Source organism: the organism of the source record quoted next, unplaced genomic scaffold (assembly GCF_019419815.1).
Source record: "Pyrus x bretschneideri cultivar Hongxiangsu unplaced genomic scaffold, Pyrus_bretschneideri_v1 Contig93, whole genome shotgun sequence".
NCBI classification, from domain to species: Eukaryota; Viridiplantae; Streptophyta; class Magnoliopsida; order Rosales; family Rosaceae; genus Pyrus; species Pyrus x bretschneideri.
In genome coordinates this window covers 509,789-528,405 of record NW_025999835.1, presented here as the reverse complement: position 1 = coordinate 528,405, position 18,617 = coordinate 509,789, and the positions used below count along the sequence as shown (strand labels likewise).

Sequence of the window (18,617 nt, the reverse complement as noted above, 5' to 3'; positions counted from 1 at the left end):
GCACATTCTTCTATTTGGATCATATATCAACCAATGATGCTTAAAAAGTAGTGAAAAAAACAGACCAAGGAAACTATTTTCTTTCTTCGAAACAGACCAGCAAAATATTGCTGCAACCCTATTTTATAATTGGAAAGCATACTCAAATAGGAAGGTTTAGCATGCTTTACCGAGCTACATGGCTAATTAAGTAATTATTCATGTACCTTACAAAAATTTACCTGGTTATACATCTTGGAGACTTTCTTGTATTATTTTTAAATGATATCCAGCTATTATAAGTGATCGTCGATTGTGGAACACCTCCCTCAGACATCACTGCAAACATCTTACGAGTTTTGTCATAGCTCCCCGCCTTCTTATACATATAAATCATCATGTGGAACATGTTTTGGTCTGGCTTTAAAGGTGATTTTTCCTCATTTAAAAGAGTCCGAAATATTTCTTCAGCTTCCTTGAACTTACATCCCTGTAATTCAAGGTACTATATGAGGCAGGTAGAAAGACTCCAACGAAAGCATGCATAATGCTCAAGGGGCGGCAACATTGAAAATATTGAAGATGCCGGCATCATCAAAATGTTGTTAGCACTAAACTGAAAATTAAGATTTAATCGAAATTGTTAGGACAGTCACAAGTTTGGCTAAACAAGGTGTTTACCTCAAAAAATATCTTTAGTATTATTTGATGTGTCACAGCAGACGGTTCAGGCCCAGAAGACAGCATCCTTCTAAATATTGCTTCAGCATTGTTATATCGCCGTCCTTTTCCATATGCTTCCATAAGAGCAGTATGAGATATTACACTAATAGGATGGCAATGAGGATACCGACCAAGAGGATTCTTCTACAACCACCCGAAAACCTTCCCGGAGTACAGAGCAACCACCAGAAAACCTTCCCAGGGTACAGAGCAACCACATCATTGAATCACCATTCTCGAGATGTCGAGTGTCACCCCAATTGAAAGAGATGCATTATCTATTGACCTCGGGCTCCTACCACCAATTCACCGGAATTGACAATAGCACCGATTACTTAAGCAATGAAAGGGATATTGAAGATGATAGGGAAACATAATAGTATATAGACAGCGATTAAAGGTTCACTGCTGTAATATTATTATATACTAAATAAAGTCTTCAATCAACTTTATTTGAGTTCACAATGACCATTTATATTCATGTTTAAAAAGAAATTTAAATCATCCGATGAAAATTCGATAATTTTGTCGGGTTAAGATCTGTCGCTCGACAGAAGTTTGAGAATTTCGTCGGGCAAACGTTTATTTTATTATTTAGGATTTAGGGTTTAGCATTTAGAGTTTAGGGTTAGGTTCGTTGGGGAAAGTTGAAATTTTTTTGTCAGGCAAGGATTTAAGACATTTTCAAATATTCAATTACTTCAAGGATTGTCTCAGGAAGCAAAATTAATTTGAACAATCCAAATGTCAATGTAATTAATATATACTATGTAACAATTTGTTCTAGAATTTACGGAATAAAAAAAGTATTTTTGTATTTTCACAAAGTTTGGAAGTATTTTCATTTTTAAAATGGTTTTTGGGTGTGCCCTAGGGGTCCACCCCCTGATTTTTGTCCCCCGAGCCTTTCATCTCTCTCTTCTCTTAGTTCTTTCATCTCTCTCTTCTCTCTCATTTCCCTCACCCCTGGCCCTGGACCTCTCCCTCCCCGTGCACTACCTCTATAATCTCTCCCTCTCTTCTTGATTTCATCACTCACAAGCAACAACAACCCCAAACCAACATCACTGGACGTAGGAACCTCAGGAAAACTCAAGCAAACCTTCACGGAACCCCAACAATGATGGTGTCACTGTTCATCGTCTTCTCCGACGTGTTTCGTGTTTTTCCGACGTTGGTAAGCTTCTAGATTGTGTTTTAGGGTTAGATAGAAGGTTGTTTTAAGTGTTGTATACGTGTGAATCGCAGAAAATAGCTCGGAGTAGCTTTTCCAAATTTTTCGGCAAGCACCGCCCCTTTCGAGGAAATTTCCGGCGAAACCACGGCGGCTTGGCCGGCGTGCAAGGTATCAATCTCTTCATCTCACTGAGTACTACAACTTTTCTTTTTGTTTCACCCAATTTCGTTGAGTATTGACAAAGTTATGAGGGTTTAAAGTTTGTTCAGTTTTCCGGCCAAATTCCGACCTTCTCCTTGCTTTTGGGTCCGGCGACCCATGTTTTGAACTCAGGCCGGGCTTTCAAGCCCAAAGCCTCTTCGAACCAAACCCTTTGGGCCGTGCAAAACGTGGGCCTTTGGCCCGTTGCCAATAAAGCCTAAACCCTTATCCTTTTATTTGGTTTAAACCCCAAAACCCTTGTAGATAGGCCTTTGGGCCATTCAACGTAACCCATCCCTTAGGGCAGCCCAACTCATGTCCCTTTAACCTTTTATCCCAAGCCTTTGGGCCGTCTTACCAAGCCCAGCAGCAAGCCCAAGCCCTAAACCTATTTCCCTTTAAACCCATTAACCCTAAACCCTTAGGGCCTAACCCGGATCCAACCCTAAGCCCAAATCCGGTTGACCGACCTGATTTGTTGACTTTGACTTTGACCGGTCAAAGGTCAACATTGACTTTTCGGGTTTTTGTCCGTCACCCTCTTAGGCTAATTTCGACGTCCTGGACCCGTTTTTGAAGTCGGTTTTTCCAAATTCAATCATTCGAGTAGAGTTCGACTAAATGTACCATTTATGTGCTTAGGGGCAATTAACTGTGGTGTTTCCATCTTCACTAGTTGCGTGACTACTGTGAGTGAACCCCTTCTAAAAATACATGTTTTGATAGTAGAAATACATACATGAAAAGCATGATTTGATGACTATGTTTTATGAAACATTTTATGAGATAATATGCTTACTGAGGCTAGTTTGAATTATTACTATTTTTCCTATAACCTGTGTTCTTATAGAATATTCGATGGATAACGATATGATATTTAGAACATGTTTAGAACACCTCTTTATAGTATAGATGATTGATGACTTTATACTATGAAGTTGCTTTTCAATATATGTATGTTCACTGGTTTTGTACTTACCTAGTGGTCCTTTCCGCTACGGGACGTAGGGATAGATCCAGTCCGTTCCGGAAGACGATTTTGGTGTTGGCATAGGGCCTGAAGTGTGTTTCCTCTAGCTATTTAGCACAAGGATGGGGAGCCGGCATGGGGCTTGGAGTGTATTTTCCTCTGATTGTCTGCTCAGAGACGGGGAGCCAGCATGGGGCCTGGGGGTTATTGGACATTCACTAGTGATTATTATATATACAAGTTATGATTTTAGACATTGCACAGCATGCTGGGTTTCGGAAAACCTATGTTTATCATGATATATGTGTTTTCATAAAACTTGGGGGTTAGTACGTTGATAACGGTTTTATTATATATATATATATATATATCAACTTAGTCCACTCATGTTTGTTTTGCACCGCCTTCAGGACTTAGAATCGAGACATACAATCTCAGCGTCCAAGCACTTCCACATTGGCATCTTCGAGTCCTCTTGGTGTAGGATCCATTCTTTTATTCATTCAATTTTATATTATTTCTTTTAGTGTTCTAGATTAGATGTGTGCTCTGAAAACGTTCCTTAATTGCATATTCATTATTCTTTTATATTTATAAGTCTTATCTACCGTTTGTTTTCAGCATTTGCACTTAATAAATGGCTTTCGTCACTCTTGGGTATCGGCCAGAACGTACATAATTGTCCATCACGATTTAACAGCTATATCAACTTTTGGTGATTTTTTTTTTTTTTTTTTTTTTTGCAAGGATGCTAATTGAGGTTTAAAACACATGTTGAATATACCTGATGTTCATATTCGATGATCATTTAACCATTTGAAAATAAATTTTAAAATTATGGAATAACAAAATTTTTAAGTTTGACCAAGGAACATAGTATTTCGTTGAGTAAAGTTTACCTAGTTCGTCAAGGAATATAGTATATTTTGTTCTAAATTTTTAGAGGCTGAAAATATCAAATTTTCAGATAATAGTTTATTAGATTGATTGATGCTTCCTCCAATCTTTTTTGATGAATTTTCTTATTCTTTGACTGATATTTTGCAATTTGAATTTTGACTTATACATATATAATATATTTATAAATTAGCATGCTTCAGTCTTTCACCGTCAAGTCACCTAATTTTTCAATCGTCAAGTACTAAATGCAACAACAAAAATATAAAAAAAAAACAAAAAAAAAATTGAGAAAAGAAGAGAAAAATCAACATTACCATTCAATTTCCACGCTAATTTCCTCGTGTTAATGTGACTTGTTCAAAATTTAACATACCAGGTAGGAGGTGCTGGAAATCCAAAACCTATCTTGAGCCGTACCAAGTAGGAGGTGCTGGAAATTTCTGTTGAGGACAGAAACACATTCAAGGTCACAAACCCGATCGCCTTCTCAAATTGCAACAAGAAGCCAATCAACCGCCAGACGGCCAACTTGGAGGGAAGCCTTTTTGCGTATTCCATTGATAACATGTTCACTGCGGTAGGTTGTGATGTTACGGCCAACATCACCTCAAACTCAAACGGCTACTCTATTTCAAGTGGATGTTGTTGGAAAACTAGGAGTATATAATATTAACAAGTTTCCTAGATTACTAACAGAGGTTAACATGATACCTGATGCAGCCATGTTTTTGGTTGACAAATGCAATTCTTCTACTTGTTTAAGAACTTATGTTCTAGAGGTGATAGAACCCTCGAATCTCAAAACAACTCTTCACAAGTAGGGAATTGGATTATATAGACACAGGCTTCATCTAATTTCCATCTATCGTGGAAATCAGTTACCTACAGTTGCCGGCAGTTTTCACCGAGTAATGAATAAGCAGTTATCATTTGCTGCATGTTATCCACATATCCTTGCTTATAGGAAGCAGTTTTTCCACGTCTGCAACTTACATCAGACTGTGTTGTTACCAAAAATGTTTCATTCTTCACTAAATGATAGTTTAGTCTAATTAAGTTTCTAACAGATGTAAGTCCGATTGTAACATTTCGATCAATAAGAGTAACGGTACCAAGCATAATGTATGCAATGGGGTGGACTGCTGCCAAACTACCATCCCTTGATTTCTCTCCGCCTTCAATACCAGTTTCCAGCCTGATGATAATCAAAGACGGAGTTCATGCAATTCCGCATTCTTGGTAGACCGCAAATGGTTTCAGTGGTATGCCAACAATTCAACAAACATTTCTGCCATCAGCGAAAGGGACAATATTCCTGTGGTGTTGGAATGGAACTTGTTTCATTCCACCGCTGATGTGTTTAGAACCGTTATTGGAAGTACATGTGACGACAATGAGTTCTGACACACCCCAGCCTTATTGCCAATCCTACAATGACACTGTTTCCATATATAATGAATCCTTAAGGCTTGAATGTACTTGCGGAGGGGGCTACGAAGGAAATCCTTTTCTTCTCAATGCATGTCAAGGTAAAACTCTAATACAACAGTTTCAATGCATTACGGAATAATTTCTAATTTTTTCCATACGCATTAATCCAGAGATCAATGAACGTGTGCTCAACAGGACGTGTAGCAGGAACCAAGTTTGTGTGAATACTGTTGGGGATTGGGGATGCTATTCCCGCAAAGAATAGCAAATCGTAGGTCAAAATCATCTTAATAGGTATGTCCCTGCACTACACGTTCTATGCTATATGTTGTTAGAGTATACATAATCAAGCCATCAGGATTGTGACATGTGTAAAAAGCTGAAAGGATAGAATACAAGAATTAGTTAGTTAGTTAGTCCAAGTTGTATAGGTCAGGACAAATGTAACTAACTCTTGTAAAAGGATATAAAGAGTATGTAGCAATCAGAAATATAATAAGAAAAATATACAGAAAGATTTTATCTCTCTCTCTCTCTCTATTTCTTTTCTCTCTTAAGATCTTCTTCTTCCTTCTGAGTATTCTAATCTTTTGATACATTAGTAGAGATAACTGTGCTATGGTTAACATGGTATCAATTGCCCGAATTGCTTAGACAGCTTCTTCGTTTCTGGTTTATTGTGCTTCCGAGTCGTCTCTTATCTCTGCGTGGCTTCTTTGTGTTTTCTGGGCATCTCTCTTCACTCTTACGGTCTCTGACTTGGTTGGGTTTTTCTTGCCTACCAAGTGTTTGTTTTTATTCTTCAAAGACAATTCTTCATAATGGTTACAGCTTCTCAACTACAAATCTTGCAGTCTCCGATTACTGGGTTGATTTCCTCTGTATCATCCTATGTGTCGGTTAAGTTGGATGATTCTAACTATCTTCAATGGCATTTTCAAATGCAGTTGATGCTTGAAGGATATGGGATAATGGGTTTTATTGATGGATCGACTTGCTGTCCACCTCAATACTCGAGTGATTCTGAAGCTTTATCTGGTGGTGTTGGTTCAAGGATTGAGACGGATGATTACAAAGTATGGAAGATGCATGATAGGGCTCTTATGCAGCTTATCACTGCAACGCTATCGTCTGTTGCTATTTCTTGTGCGATTGGGAGTATCAGTGCTAGAGATTTGTGGGTTCGTCTTCAAGAACGGTTTTCCACGGTTAGCAAGACTTCGATTTTTCAACTCAAGTCTGATCTTCAGACCATCAAGAAAGGGGCAGATTCTATGACTCAGTATCTTCAGAGAATTAAAGAGGCAAGGGACTATCTTACAGCTGCAGAAGACATTGTTATTTTGGCTTTGAATGGTTTATCAGCGGAGTATAACACATTTCGGTGTGTAATTCGTGGTAGAGAGAATGTGATTTCTCTTAAAGAATTCCGGGCTCAATTGCTTGCAGAAGAAGCAATTATTGAGAACAGTCAAAGTTTACAATTTTCTACTGCATTGTTTGCCAAGAATCAAGGTTCTAATGCTGGGGTCACATTTTCTGAATCTCAGGGAGTCTTTAATTCTGGATTACAGGGTTCAAATGGTTATCATGGGAACTCCGGTTCCTCTCAGTTCTTTAATAATGGTCACAAGTCTAAGTACAAGGGTAAAGGCAAAGCTGGGAACTTTCAGGGTCAGAAATATTTTAATAATCAGGGACAAAGGTATTTCAATTCAAAACCTGTGGTTCATGATTTTACTCCTGGAATTCTTGGTAATCCTTTTCAGCTTCATAATGTTGTATGTCAACTATGTTCTCAACATGGACACAGTGCTGCTACATGTGTGTATAGAACCATTGACACATCTGAGACTTCTGAGAAATGTCAAATCTGTGATCGTAGTAATCATACTGCCAAAACCTGTTTTTATAGGAATAAGAATCGATCTCAACCTTCACAAATGACTACTATGCAAGCTATGTTTCCTGGTTATATGCAGACTCCATATATGTCTCCTATGATGCCTGTGGTCTCTCCAAACATGTCTACTATGATGAATATGGTGTCTTTTGTGCACCAAATCTTCAACCTTCTGCACATATGGCCACTTCTAGTGCATATGCCCCTGCCTATATGCATGCCTCCACTTCTAATGTTCATGTCCTATCCAATTCTGCAACTCCACAAGTTTGGCTGACAGATTCCGGTGCTACTAATCACATGACAAATGATCTCAGTAATTTGTCACTAGCATCTCCATATCCAACTAATGAGATTGTTCAAATAGCAAATGGGGAAGGTTTGCAAGTCTCTCATATTGGGAACTCTATTATTCAGCCATCATCGCAGTCTCTCCGATTAAATTCTGTTCTTTACATTCAAAAATTGTCTCATAATTTGTTGTCAGTTCATAAAACATGTCTTGACAACAATTGTTGGCTAATATTTGATGCTTATTGTTTTTGGATTCAGGACAAAACCACAGGGAGAGTCTTGTATAAAGGACACTGCAACAATGGACTGTATCCAATTCCTTCTTTTCCTCATTTACCATCAGGTTCATCATCTCATCTACAAGTTCATCCACCTGTTGCTCTTCTTGGACATACTGTGAATTCAACCTTATGGCATTGCAGACTAGGTCACCCTTCTAATCCCATAGTTTCTCTTATCATTCGAAAGTCAAAAGTTGCTGTTAAAACAAATGTGTCACCTACTGTTTGTCAAAGTTGTTTAGAAGGGAAATTTAGTAAACTTCCTTTCTCTCATACCTCTACAAAATCTGTAATACCATTCGAAATTGTTCATAGTGATCTGTGGGGACCTGCACCTAGTGTATCTGTGGATGGGTTCAAGTATTATGTCCTCTTTGTTGATGAGTGTACCAGATTCTGCTGGCTATTTCCCTTAATAAATAAATCTGATCTGTGTTCAGTGTTTGTTAAATTCTACCATTTTATCTTTACTCAATTCTCAGCAAGAGTTAAGATATTACAAAGTGATGGGGGGGGTGAATATATTTGTAAACCTATGCAGTCCTTTCTTGCTCAACATGGCATTTCTCATCATAAATCATTCCCTATACACCTGAACAGAATGGCTTGGCTGAAAGAAAACACAAACATGTAGTTCAAACAGCTCTTACTTTGTTACAAAATGCACATTTACCTTCTAAGTTTTGGTCTTTTGCATGCCAAACTGCCATCTACTTGATCAATCGAATGCCATCTTCCATTCTTCAAAATCAGTCACCTTTTGAACTTTTATATTCTGCTATTCCTGAAATCCAGCACTTAAGGGTTTTTGGTTGTGCTTGTTTTCCACTTTTACAACCTTATAACAGCAACAAATTACAACCTAAGTCTGCAAAATGTCTCTTTTTGGGATATGCCTCCACCTATAAGGGATATATATGCTTTGAACTTACTCTTGGAAAGATATATATTTCAAGACATGTCATTGTAGACATCAAAATTTCGGTGTAATGAATGTTGACCAATAATTAAAATTTCAATGCTCACGTATCACATAAATTTTACATGTAGCGTGTGACTCAACGAAAAATCGAAATAAACTGGAAAAGTCATCAAATAGGACACGTGTCAATACCTGGCAGAAATGATTTATTTCATCTGATTATTTAAATCCAAAAATCAAGTTTTGGAATTCTATAAATAGGAAGCCAAGGCATTCATTTTGGGGGAAGGAAGAAGGAAAAGAAGAAAAGAAGGAAGGAAGAAAGAAAGAAGCCTTGAAACTCTAAAGCTCTCAAGCAAATCCAGAAGGATCAAGAAATCACTCTGCGTTCTTCGTCAAATCAACCTTCAAGATCAAGCCCCAACGCCCTTGAAGAACTCCCACCAACTCAAGATCAAGCCCCGACGGCCCCTTGAAGAAAGTGTTCATCATCCATCAACCTTCAAGATCAAGCCCCAACGGCCCTTGAAGAACTTCCACCAACTCAAGATCAAGCCCCGACGGCCCCTTGAAGAAAGTGTTCATCGTTCATCATCCATCAACCTTCAAGATCAAGCCCCAACGGTCCTTGAAGAACTCCTACCAACTCAAGATCAAGCCCCGACGGCCCCTTGAAGAAAGTGTTCATCATTCATCATCCGTTCATCCTAAGATCAAGCCCCAACGGCCCTTTGGATCAACAACCTCAACAAATCCACACATCCAATCGTTCTTCAAGATTAAGCCCAAAAGCCCTTGAAGATCCGCTCATCCATCAACCTTCAAGATCAAGCCCCAACGGCCCTTGAAGAACTCCCACCAACTCAAGATCAAGCCCCGACGGCCCCTTGAAGAAAGTGTTCATCATTCATCATCCGTTCATCCTAAGATCAAGCCCCAACGGCCCTTTGGATCAACAACCCCAACAAACTCATACACCCATTCTTCAAGATCAAGCCCAACGCCCCTTGAAGATCCATTCATCAACTGTTCATCCTTAGATCAAGCCCCGACGGCCCTTTGGATCAACAACTCATCCACAAACCCACACCCTACGAAGATAGAATCAGAGGACCAAATTACAAAGAGATTGTAACCCCAAAATCTTTAATACAAAAACTATATTTTGTACACGTATTCTTGTCGCTTGTTTCAGGAATTATTCATGTTTACAAATTTGGCACGCCCAGTGGGACTATCTCTACCTCTCATCTCTATCCTCAAATCATCAAAAAACTCAAATGGCATCAAGAAAGGATCAAGCTGTTCCTGCAATCAAAGCAAAGAACAAGAACATCATCGCCGCAAGTGGTAATATTTCGGTCATCATAACCCGTAGTAAGGCAAGAGATCTTTTTGCCGCGGCTTCCGCCCCTGCATTAACTCTGTCAAATGAACAAGAGCACCTGAGGTACGAGCCTGTGATCACCCTAGCCTCGCTAAGGGCATCAAAAGGGGAGAGCCCAAAGAAATACTCAGAGTCCCTACTCTCCGATGCTGATTCAAGTGGCAGTACAACCATGCAAGTCATGACCACGGGAGCAACTTCAATCGAGGAGCAGCTAGCTCAGATGAATGAAGCAATCGCAAAGCTCACACGAACTGTGGAAGAGAAGGACTTGCAGATTGCCGCACTTGTCAACCAACTAGATGCGCTGCCCGACGTGAAAGTCGACCCAATTGTTGGCCTATTAAAGAAAGAAGGCGACGAAGAAGAGGAGCCACCAGCGGAGAAAGTCGAAGAGAAGCAGAAGCTAGACCAAGCAACGACATCCATGGGATCTCTCTCTATCCAGGAGCTACATGAGATGATCGCAAGCACTATCAAGACACAGTACGAAGAAAGCTCGCATGACTCCGTACTATACTCAAAGCCTTACTCCAAGAAGATTGATGCTTTGAAGATGCCAAGGGGTTATCAGCCCCCAAAATTCATGCAGTTCGATGGAAAAGGCAACCCGAAACAACATGTCGCCCATTTCATTGAAACTTGCAACAATGCTGGGACAGAAGGAGACTACCTCGTCAAACAGTTCGTGCGTTCGCTGAAAAGTAACGCTTTTGACTGGTACACTGACCTCGAACCTGAGTCTATCAACAGTTGGGACCAGCTAGAAAGGGAATTCCTCAACCGTTTCTACAGCACTCGTCGTACTGTAAGCATGCTAGAGCTGACCAGTACGAAACAGTGGAGAGATGAACCTATCGTCAACTACATAAATAGATGGCGCTCCTTAAGTCTGGATTGCAAAGATCGGCTTTCTGAAACCTCTGCCATTGAGACGTGCGTTCAAGGCATGCAGTGGGGACTACACTACATCCTTCAAGGCATCAAACCACGAACATTTGAGGAGTTAGCCACCCGCGCCCATGATATGGAGTTAAGCATCACCCGTCATGGGAAGAAAGAACAGATCGCTGACTACAAGAATGACAAAGTTTTGGGGCCAAAGGTGGATAAGGCTACATGGAAACCCACCAAGGAAGCAATGACGGTCAACACAACTCCAGTCAAAATCCCTACACGAAGCAAGGCGATTCAAACCGAAGCTTTTTGTGATCAAGAGATACGTAGACGCACTTTGAAGGAGCTTGAGGAGAAGACTTATCCATTCCCCGACTCTGACGTGGTTGCCATGTTGAAAGACTTGCTTGACAAAAAGGTGATCGACCTACCTGAGTGCAAACGGCCAGAAGATATGAACCATACTGACAGTCCAAGGTACTGTAAATTCCACCGCTTCATTAGTCATCCGACGGAAAAGTGCTTTGTGCTAAAAGATCTCATCATGAAGTTGGCTCAGAAAGGGATCATCGAGCTAGATCTTAATGATGTGGTGAAGTCAAACTATACCACCGTCACTTCTGGCTCTTTGAACTCGAAATCTTCACCTCAACCGCTGGGGGCATGCTCCAAAACCATGTCAGTCAAGTCAAGTGAAGTTGAAGGATGGACTTATGTCACTCCAAAGAAAATGCACAAGAAACATAGGTCTCCTCCACAAGTTCACCAATCGGAAAGGGGGCAAAGCAGCTACCGTCAACCTTCAAAGCCACATGAAAGTGTGGAGGATGACGAAGTTATGACACAAAGATCGTCTGTTGCCATCACGATGCGCGATTTCTTCCCCAAAGACTTCTTCAATCACTCGGTCAAGACTCCTTGCTATAAAGATTGCAAGGAATGCCTCTCTAAGATCGTTTGACAAATTCAAAAAAAAAAGCTCCTCGTTCGCACGAGCCTAAAAGGCGATAGCCAAAGCTCCTTGTCCGCACGAGCATAAAAGGCGACAACAAACGCTCCTTGCCTGCACGAGCTGAAACTGCAAACGGCACCAAACGCTCCTGGCCCGCAAGAGCATAAACTGTGTACGGCAAAATCATCATCAAAATCATCATCAAAACCATCACCCATTTGAACTACGTTATGACTTGATCTCTTCTTTGGGAGAGTACGTAGGCAACTTGAAAATTCAAAACTTCAAGTACAGTCACATCAAAATAAATAAATAAATGTTTCATTAAAGAAAGTCAATTTTATTACAAAAGAAAAGAAAAGAAAATACATATGTTACTATGTATTAGAAAAAATATATATTCTCTATCAAAAAAAAAATAAAATAAAAAAAAATAAAAAATAAATAAATAAAATATAAAAAATAAAAAATAAAAAAGGAGGCCGGCTCCAAAACTTTCTACTCCTCTTTCCAAAGTCAGCGAGCCCAGCTACAAATCCGGGCCCAGCTCTCAAAGCCCATCATTACTCGGCTCCAAGACACCCATCACTCAAATCAACCTCCTCTCCTTCCCTAAACCAAAAATCACAGAGTCCCTCTCAGATCTCCAGATCCAATCCTTCGCCGACATTCGAATTCCCAACAACAACCACCATCAATGACCTGCCGGAGCCCATACTCTCCACCGTCATCACCTTAGTTTCCGACACCCGGACCAGGAACTCGCTCTCCCTTGTGTGCAAAAAGTTCCTGAGCATGGAGAGGGCCACGCGCACATCCTTCACGCTCCGGGGCAACGCCCGTGACCTCCACAGGATCCCAATTTGCTTCACGGCCGTCGCCCAGAACACTCCAACCCCTCTCTGCTTTCCTTCTTCTGTTCTTGCTTTCGCCGGCAAAATCTCACCTTCCATTCACCGCCATAGCAGGCCAGCTTAAAAGGGTACCGAGATTTCGAGCATGAAATCGGGTTTCCGCCGGCGTTTTGGCCCGACCCAGTTACTTTGAGATCCGGATCTTCGCAGCAATGGTTGCAGAGCCTTGGATTTTGAAGATGGGTAACCAGGTAAGCTCCAATCTGAAGCACGCTCTTCCTTTTCAACCTTCGAAAAAATCAGTAGTTCCCAAATCTCAACCCGCCGCCGACGCCAAAACCCAGAAGCAGACCGTTGGCATTCTCTCCTTCGAGGTCGCCAATGTCATGTCCAAGACCGTCCATCTCCACAAGTCTCTCACCGACTCCGAGATCTCGAAGCTCAAAAACGAGATCTTGAAGTCCGAGGGAGTGCTCAACCTGGTCTCCGCCAACGAGGCCTATCTTCTCGAGCTCGCCATGATGGAGAAGCTGGAGGAGCTAAACCGGGTCGCCGCCGTTGTGGGGAGGCTCGGGAAGCGGTGCGTCGAGCCGGCTCTGCAGGGGTTCGAGCATGTCTATGCCGACCTCGTTAATAGGGTCATTGATGTGAAGGAGTTGGGGTTTTTGGTAAAAGACATGGAGGGTATGGTGAAAAAAAAAAATGGAGAGGTATGTCAATGCTACTTCCAATTTGTACAGCGAAATGGAGGTTTTGAATGAGTTGGAGCAGGCCACCAAGAAATTTCAGCACAATCAGCACGAGGAGAGCAAAAGGGCTTTTGAGCAGAAGCTCGTTTGGCAAAAGCAGGATGTTTTATGGACCTGGTGGGCCGTATGCTCTGTTCACAGGCAAAGATGCTAGCCGAGCTCTTGCTAAAATGTCTTTTGAAGACAAAGATCTGACTGGTGATATCTCGGGTCTTGGTCCATTCGAGCTCGAGGCCTTGCAGGATTGGGAATACAAGTTCATGAGCAAGTATGTCAAGGTTGGATCCATTAAGAGCACAGCTCCGAGAACTAAAGCAGAATCCACCTGCTACACATGGTGCGCACACCCGGAGCAAGGTGGCCTCCACCCACCATTTCTGCTACTCCTTCCCCTCCCTCAATATCAAGGTTTACATGTTCCAGGAGGACACCGTTATTAATCTCATCTCGTCGTCGATTCGGCAGGCGCTCGAGAACCCGCTCAACTACGCGAGAAATTACCTGGGCGACATTTTGGGCCAGTGCGTGGACCGGGTCATTTACTTGGACTCCGACGTGGTTGTGGTCGACGACATTCACAAGCTCTGGAACATGTCGCTCACCGGGTCGCGTGTCATCGAAGCACCGGAGTATTGCCACGCCAACTTTACCAAGTACTTCATCGACGGGTTCTGGTCCGACCCGATTCTCTCCCGGGTTTTCTCGTCAAGAAACCCCTGCTATTTCAACACCGGTGTGATGGTGATGGACCTGGTGAGGTGGAGGGAAGGAAATTACCGAAAGAGGATCGAGAACTGGATGGAATTACAGAGGAAAAGAAGGATTTACGAGCTGGGTTCTCTGCCGCCGTTCCTGCTCGTCTTCGCTGGCAACGTGGAGGCCATAGACCACCGGTGGAACCAACACGGCCTCGGCGGCGACAATGTCAGAGGCAGCTGCCGGTCTTTGCACCCTGGTCCGGTCAGTCTCCTCCATTGGAGCGGCAAGGGCAAGCCGTGGGTCAGACTTAAAACCAAGAACCTGTGCCCGCTGGACCACCTCTGGGTGCCGCATATGATCATCATAGACAATCTTGAGAAGGGGTTATCACCATCAACAATTATGGAGTTTATTCATCAACAACTTTCAATCTCATGTCAAGCATTTGTTTCGCCAAGTAAGTTGTTAGAGATATATGCACGAGGAGGCATTCTGTTGCACAGCAAAAGAAACTTTGACAAGTTATTGGCCTTTTTGGAGAATCCTCAGCAAGGTTATGTGGAGACCTGACAAAAAAAAAAAAAAAAAAACAAAAACTTCCAAGCATTATCTTGGTATGTTGTTTGCTTCACAATATAGTCATCGACAGTAGAGATATATTGGACCCAGATGTTGCTTTATCCAGCCATCATGACTCAAGATATGGAGAACAGTGCTGCAAGCAAGTTGATCCATTGGGGAGGACATTGAGGGATAACTTGATCAAACACCGGGAACACGGCAAGGCACTCCTTCCTCCCCATCCATGTAACTCCTCCACTTCAAGCTCAACATCGACGATGACGGCCTTTCTACCTTCAAACATAGGTGCAAGTCGCTTAAGAAACTTGAGATATCTAGCTGTCAGAACATTAGTCATGTTGGGTTGTCCGCCCTAGCGAGCTGTAGTGAAGGATGTTTAGAGCAACTCGTATTGTCTCTCCTGTGACTCTTGCTCTTGCTGATAGTTTGGAAAAGCTTCCAACGTTGCAGTCAATCAAATTAGACGGTTGCCTGGTTACCTGCGCTGGACTAAAATCCATTGGAAACTGGTGTGTTTCGCTAAGGGGCGACATATGGGAACTCACTGCTACCTGTGCTCAGTGGCTGTGCTCCTTGCCTGTGCTCAATGGTGATGGCGGAGCTTCTTCCTCTGTCTCCTCACGCTGCCAACAAACCTCAAGCTCGTCACTCTGGCCACCATGATCAAAATCAACGAAGAGCTTCATTGACCGCCGTCAAACGACTAGCCAGTTTTCAAACTCGACGCCTTACGCTCTGCCTCTGGCTGCTTTTGCACCTCCGCCATGGCTGCTGCCTTTGAATGTGATCAACAAAATCAAAGTTTGTCAACTCACACCCAAAGATCTCATCCGTCTGCTTGCCTCCGCTGCTGCCTTTGAATGTGATTGACAAAATCAAAGTTTGTCAACTCACACCCAAAGATTTCCTCCGTCTTCTCTCGGACTCGCCTGGGTTTTCACCCACGAACTCAGCCTTGCAGATGGCCATATAAAGAAAAAAAAAATGATGATGCCGGGAAGCATCTTTCAAAAGAATAATAAAAAAATTAAAAAGAAAAAAAAAAAAAAATATATATATATATATATAATAAAAACAATGATGGTGCTTCTGGAACCATGTGCAAAAAGAAAAAATATATAGAAAAAAAATAATAATAATGGTGGTGCTTCTGGCACCATCTGAAATATATATATATATATATATATATATATATATATATAAGTGAATGGTGGATCAGTGCCACCGGGAAAAAAAAAAAACAAAATCTTGGTGATGTACATGTTTTCTCTGTATTTAGCACAATACACTAAATAAAACGAAGCATGTTCATTGATTTTCGAGAAATTACAAGTGCGAAAAAAAAAAAAAAAAAAAAAAAAAAAAGAAATGTATCTAACAAAGAAAGAGAAAGATGGAGCTTTCACAAAGGTTGTTCACGTGAAGCCCCACTACTTGGCCAAACTCCAGGAGCGGGAAGCAACGAAGATAGATCATTCGAGGCCCCAATACTTGGTGGAACGCTTGATGACGCCGGAAAAATGTGCCTCTGGAAGAAAGACGCAAGCCTTTGACGGTCACTTTGAATGCGACCTTGAGATTCTTGCATCTCATCAAGCTTCCTCTTCATGCCCGACGAATAGTTATTTGCAAGCACATGCAAACTTCTATTCTCGTACTTAAACTGTTTAATCTCCTGCTTAAGATCTTCTCTGCCATCAATGATTCCACCTGACGGGACCGAGCAAGCAGGCGTTGGCCCATGTTGGACACAAAGCCCGCACACTGAACACTAAAAGCAAGGGACTCTTGAACGGCCAACTCATCGGACCGTCCTGAAAGCAGCCTACTATCTTTTGGTGTGAGGAAATTCCTAGCTACTATTGTAGCTGTTGTTGCATCCTGCATCACTGAGTCTTCACCTGTAAGAGGACCGTTAGGAGATAAGAAAGACGGGCACCATACATTACCTTGACGCGGCGCAACCGGATCACTGCTGAGACTCAATTCTAAGCTAAGGTTCGATGGGTTAGCCATTTTTTTCAAAGGTGTTAAAAGAGATGGGTGGATGGAGTTAAAACTCAAAAGGCCGGAGATGATTTTCAGGAATGAGCAACCTTCAAAGTGTGCATGTTAGAGGTGATCAATACCTCTATAAAAAGGAAGAGGCGCTTGTTCAGAAATCGAAGGGCCGCTTATTCAAAAGTGAAGAGACATCGCTCTGCAAATCTCAAAAGCTGGATTTTCCAGCGTAAGTTAGGCGACGCTTTCTCGGCTTTTCAGAGCACGGGTGCCACTTTGTCAAAAGATCACGTGGAGGTTGGCGACGCTTTCTCGGCTTTTCAGAGCACGGGTGCCACTTTGTCAAAAGATCACGTGGAGGTCATCATGGCAGCTACACATCTTTAGCTGACAAGCGCAAAGTTCGGCGACGCTTTCTCTGCTTTTCAGAAAACGCGTGCAGCTTTGTCAAAAGAGGCGCCCGTTCAGAAATCGAAGAGGCGTCGTTCAGAAATCAAAGAGGCGTATTCAAAGATCGAAGAGTCGTCACTATTTCAAAAAGCCGGATTTGCGGGATCAAAACGTTTGTCGACAAGGGTAAAAGAACAGTACCACCACTTGCTATTGGGAAATCCCTATATATGTCGACCTTCATCTTTTATGGCAAGGCAGACCTGAAGATAATGTCCAACTCTTCCTCACCTCTGAGGGCGCACTCCCAGCAAAGCATCTCAAAATGCTCAGTTTTCTTCCTCTCCGGGAATACCCTTGCAAACAAATGACACCAAGGCAAAAGTATCTCATATCATCAAGGGCGAAAGCAAAGGTATCTCATATCATGCTTTTTCCCTGTCTTTTCCTTTACCCTTGCTCTTACCTGCAGGACAAAGGGAAATAGAGTTATCAGTTGGAACCTGAAATCAAACTTCCGACCTGGAACTGATTGCCTGGAACCTTTGCCTGGTTGCTTACCTTGCATTGCTCTCGAGTACTCATCGTCGCGGAGAAGTAATGTTTTGAAGTACCATTTAAATGCAAAGGTTGCATTCCACTCCTGCATCAGAGGACAAATACTACACGAGAAGATGTCAAACCTGCATAAGGAAATACCACTTCTGCAAAGGGAGCAAGTAAGGCAAGTGAAAATGATACATCAAAGCATGTGGAGACAAACACAGCAAATATATATGCTGATTCATTAGCTGCTTCTTCAAAAGCAAAGGTATCTCATATCATGCTTTCTCCATGTCCTTTCCTTTGTCCTTGTTCTTACTCGCATAGCAAAGTGAAAAGAGCAATCAGCCGGCACTTGGAGTCAGTCTTCCGATCTACCCTCTTCAATACGAATTAGAAAGATTGAACAAAGAAACAGGTCATCACTTCCACCTCGTGCTTGCCTGCCATGTGTCTGAATCCTGCTACCCAATTTAAAGTAGCACAAAGGAAAATCAACGATAGGGGGAGACCAAAAGAATCCTCCAGCCCAATTCAAGATCAAGCCTCGACGGCCCTTGGGTTGACATCTACATTAAGGGACTTCAAAACGCATCTTCTACACGTGACAAGCACATGTCTACGACGCGCCTTGAAGTGGGGGCATTTGTAGACATCAAAATTTCGGTGTAATGAATGTTGACCAATAATTAAAATTTCAATGCTCACGTATCACATAAATTTTACATGTAGCGTGTGACTCAACGAAAAATCGAAATAAACTGGAAAAGTCATCAAATAGG

General features: G+C 41.9%; 2 protein-coding genes across 2 annotated transcripts; both read left to right on the top strand.

Annotated features, from left to right (window-relative positions):
* The first annotated feature begins 12,894 nt into the window (after nt 1–12,894).
* Nucleotides 12,895–13,815, top strand: LOC125473698 (protein PSK SIMULATOR 1-like). Its single transcript, XM_048576898.1, has 2 exons — nt 12,895–13,581; nt 13,762–13,815. Exons 1-2 carry the CDS (start codon nt 13,084–13,086, stop codon nt 13,813–13,815), a joined length of 552 nt encoding a protein of 183 aa, XP_048432855.1. The 5' UTR covers nt 12,895–13,083.
* A 75-nt stretch (nt 13,816–13,890) lies between these two features.
* Nucleotides 13,891–15,086, top strand: LOC125473697 (probable galacturonosyltransferase-like 9). The gene has a single exon (XM_048576897.1). The coding sequence runs from the start codon at nt 13,891–13,893 to the stop codon at nt 14,887–14,889; it is 999 nt and encodes a 332-aa protein (XP_048432854.1). The 3' UTR covers nt 14,890–15,086.
* The last annotated feature ends 3,531 nt before the right edge of the window (nt 15,087–18,617 follow it).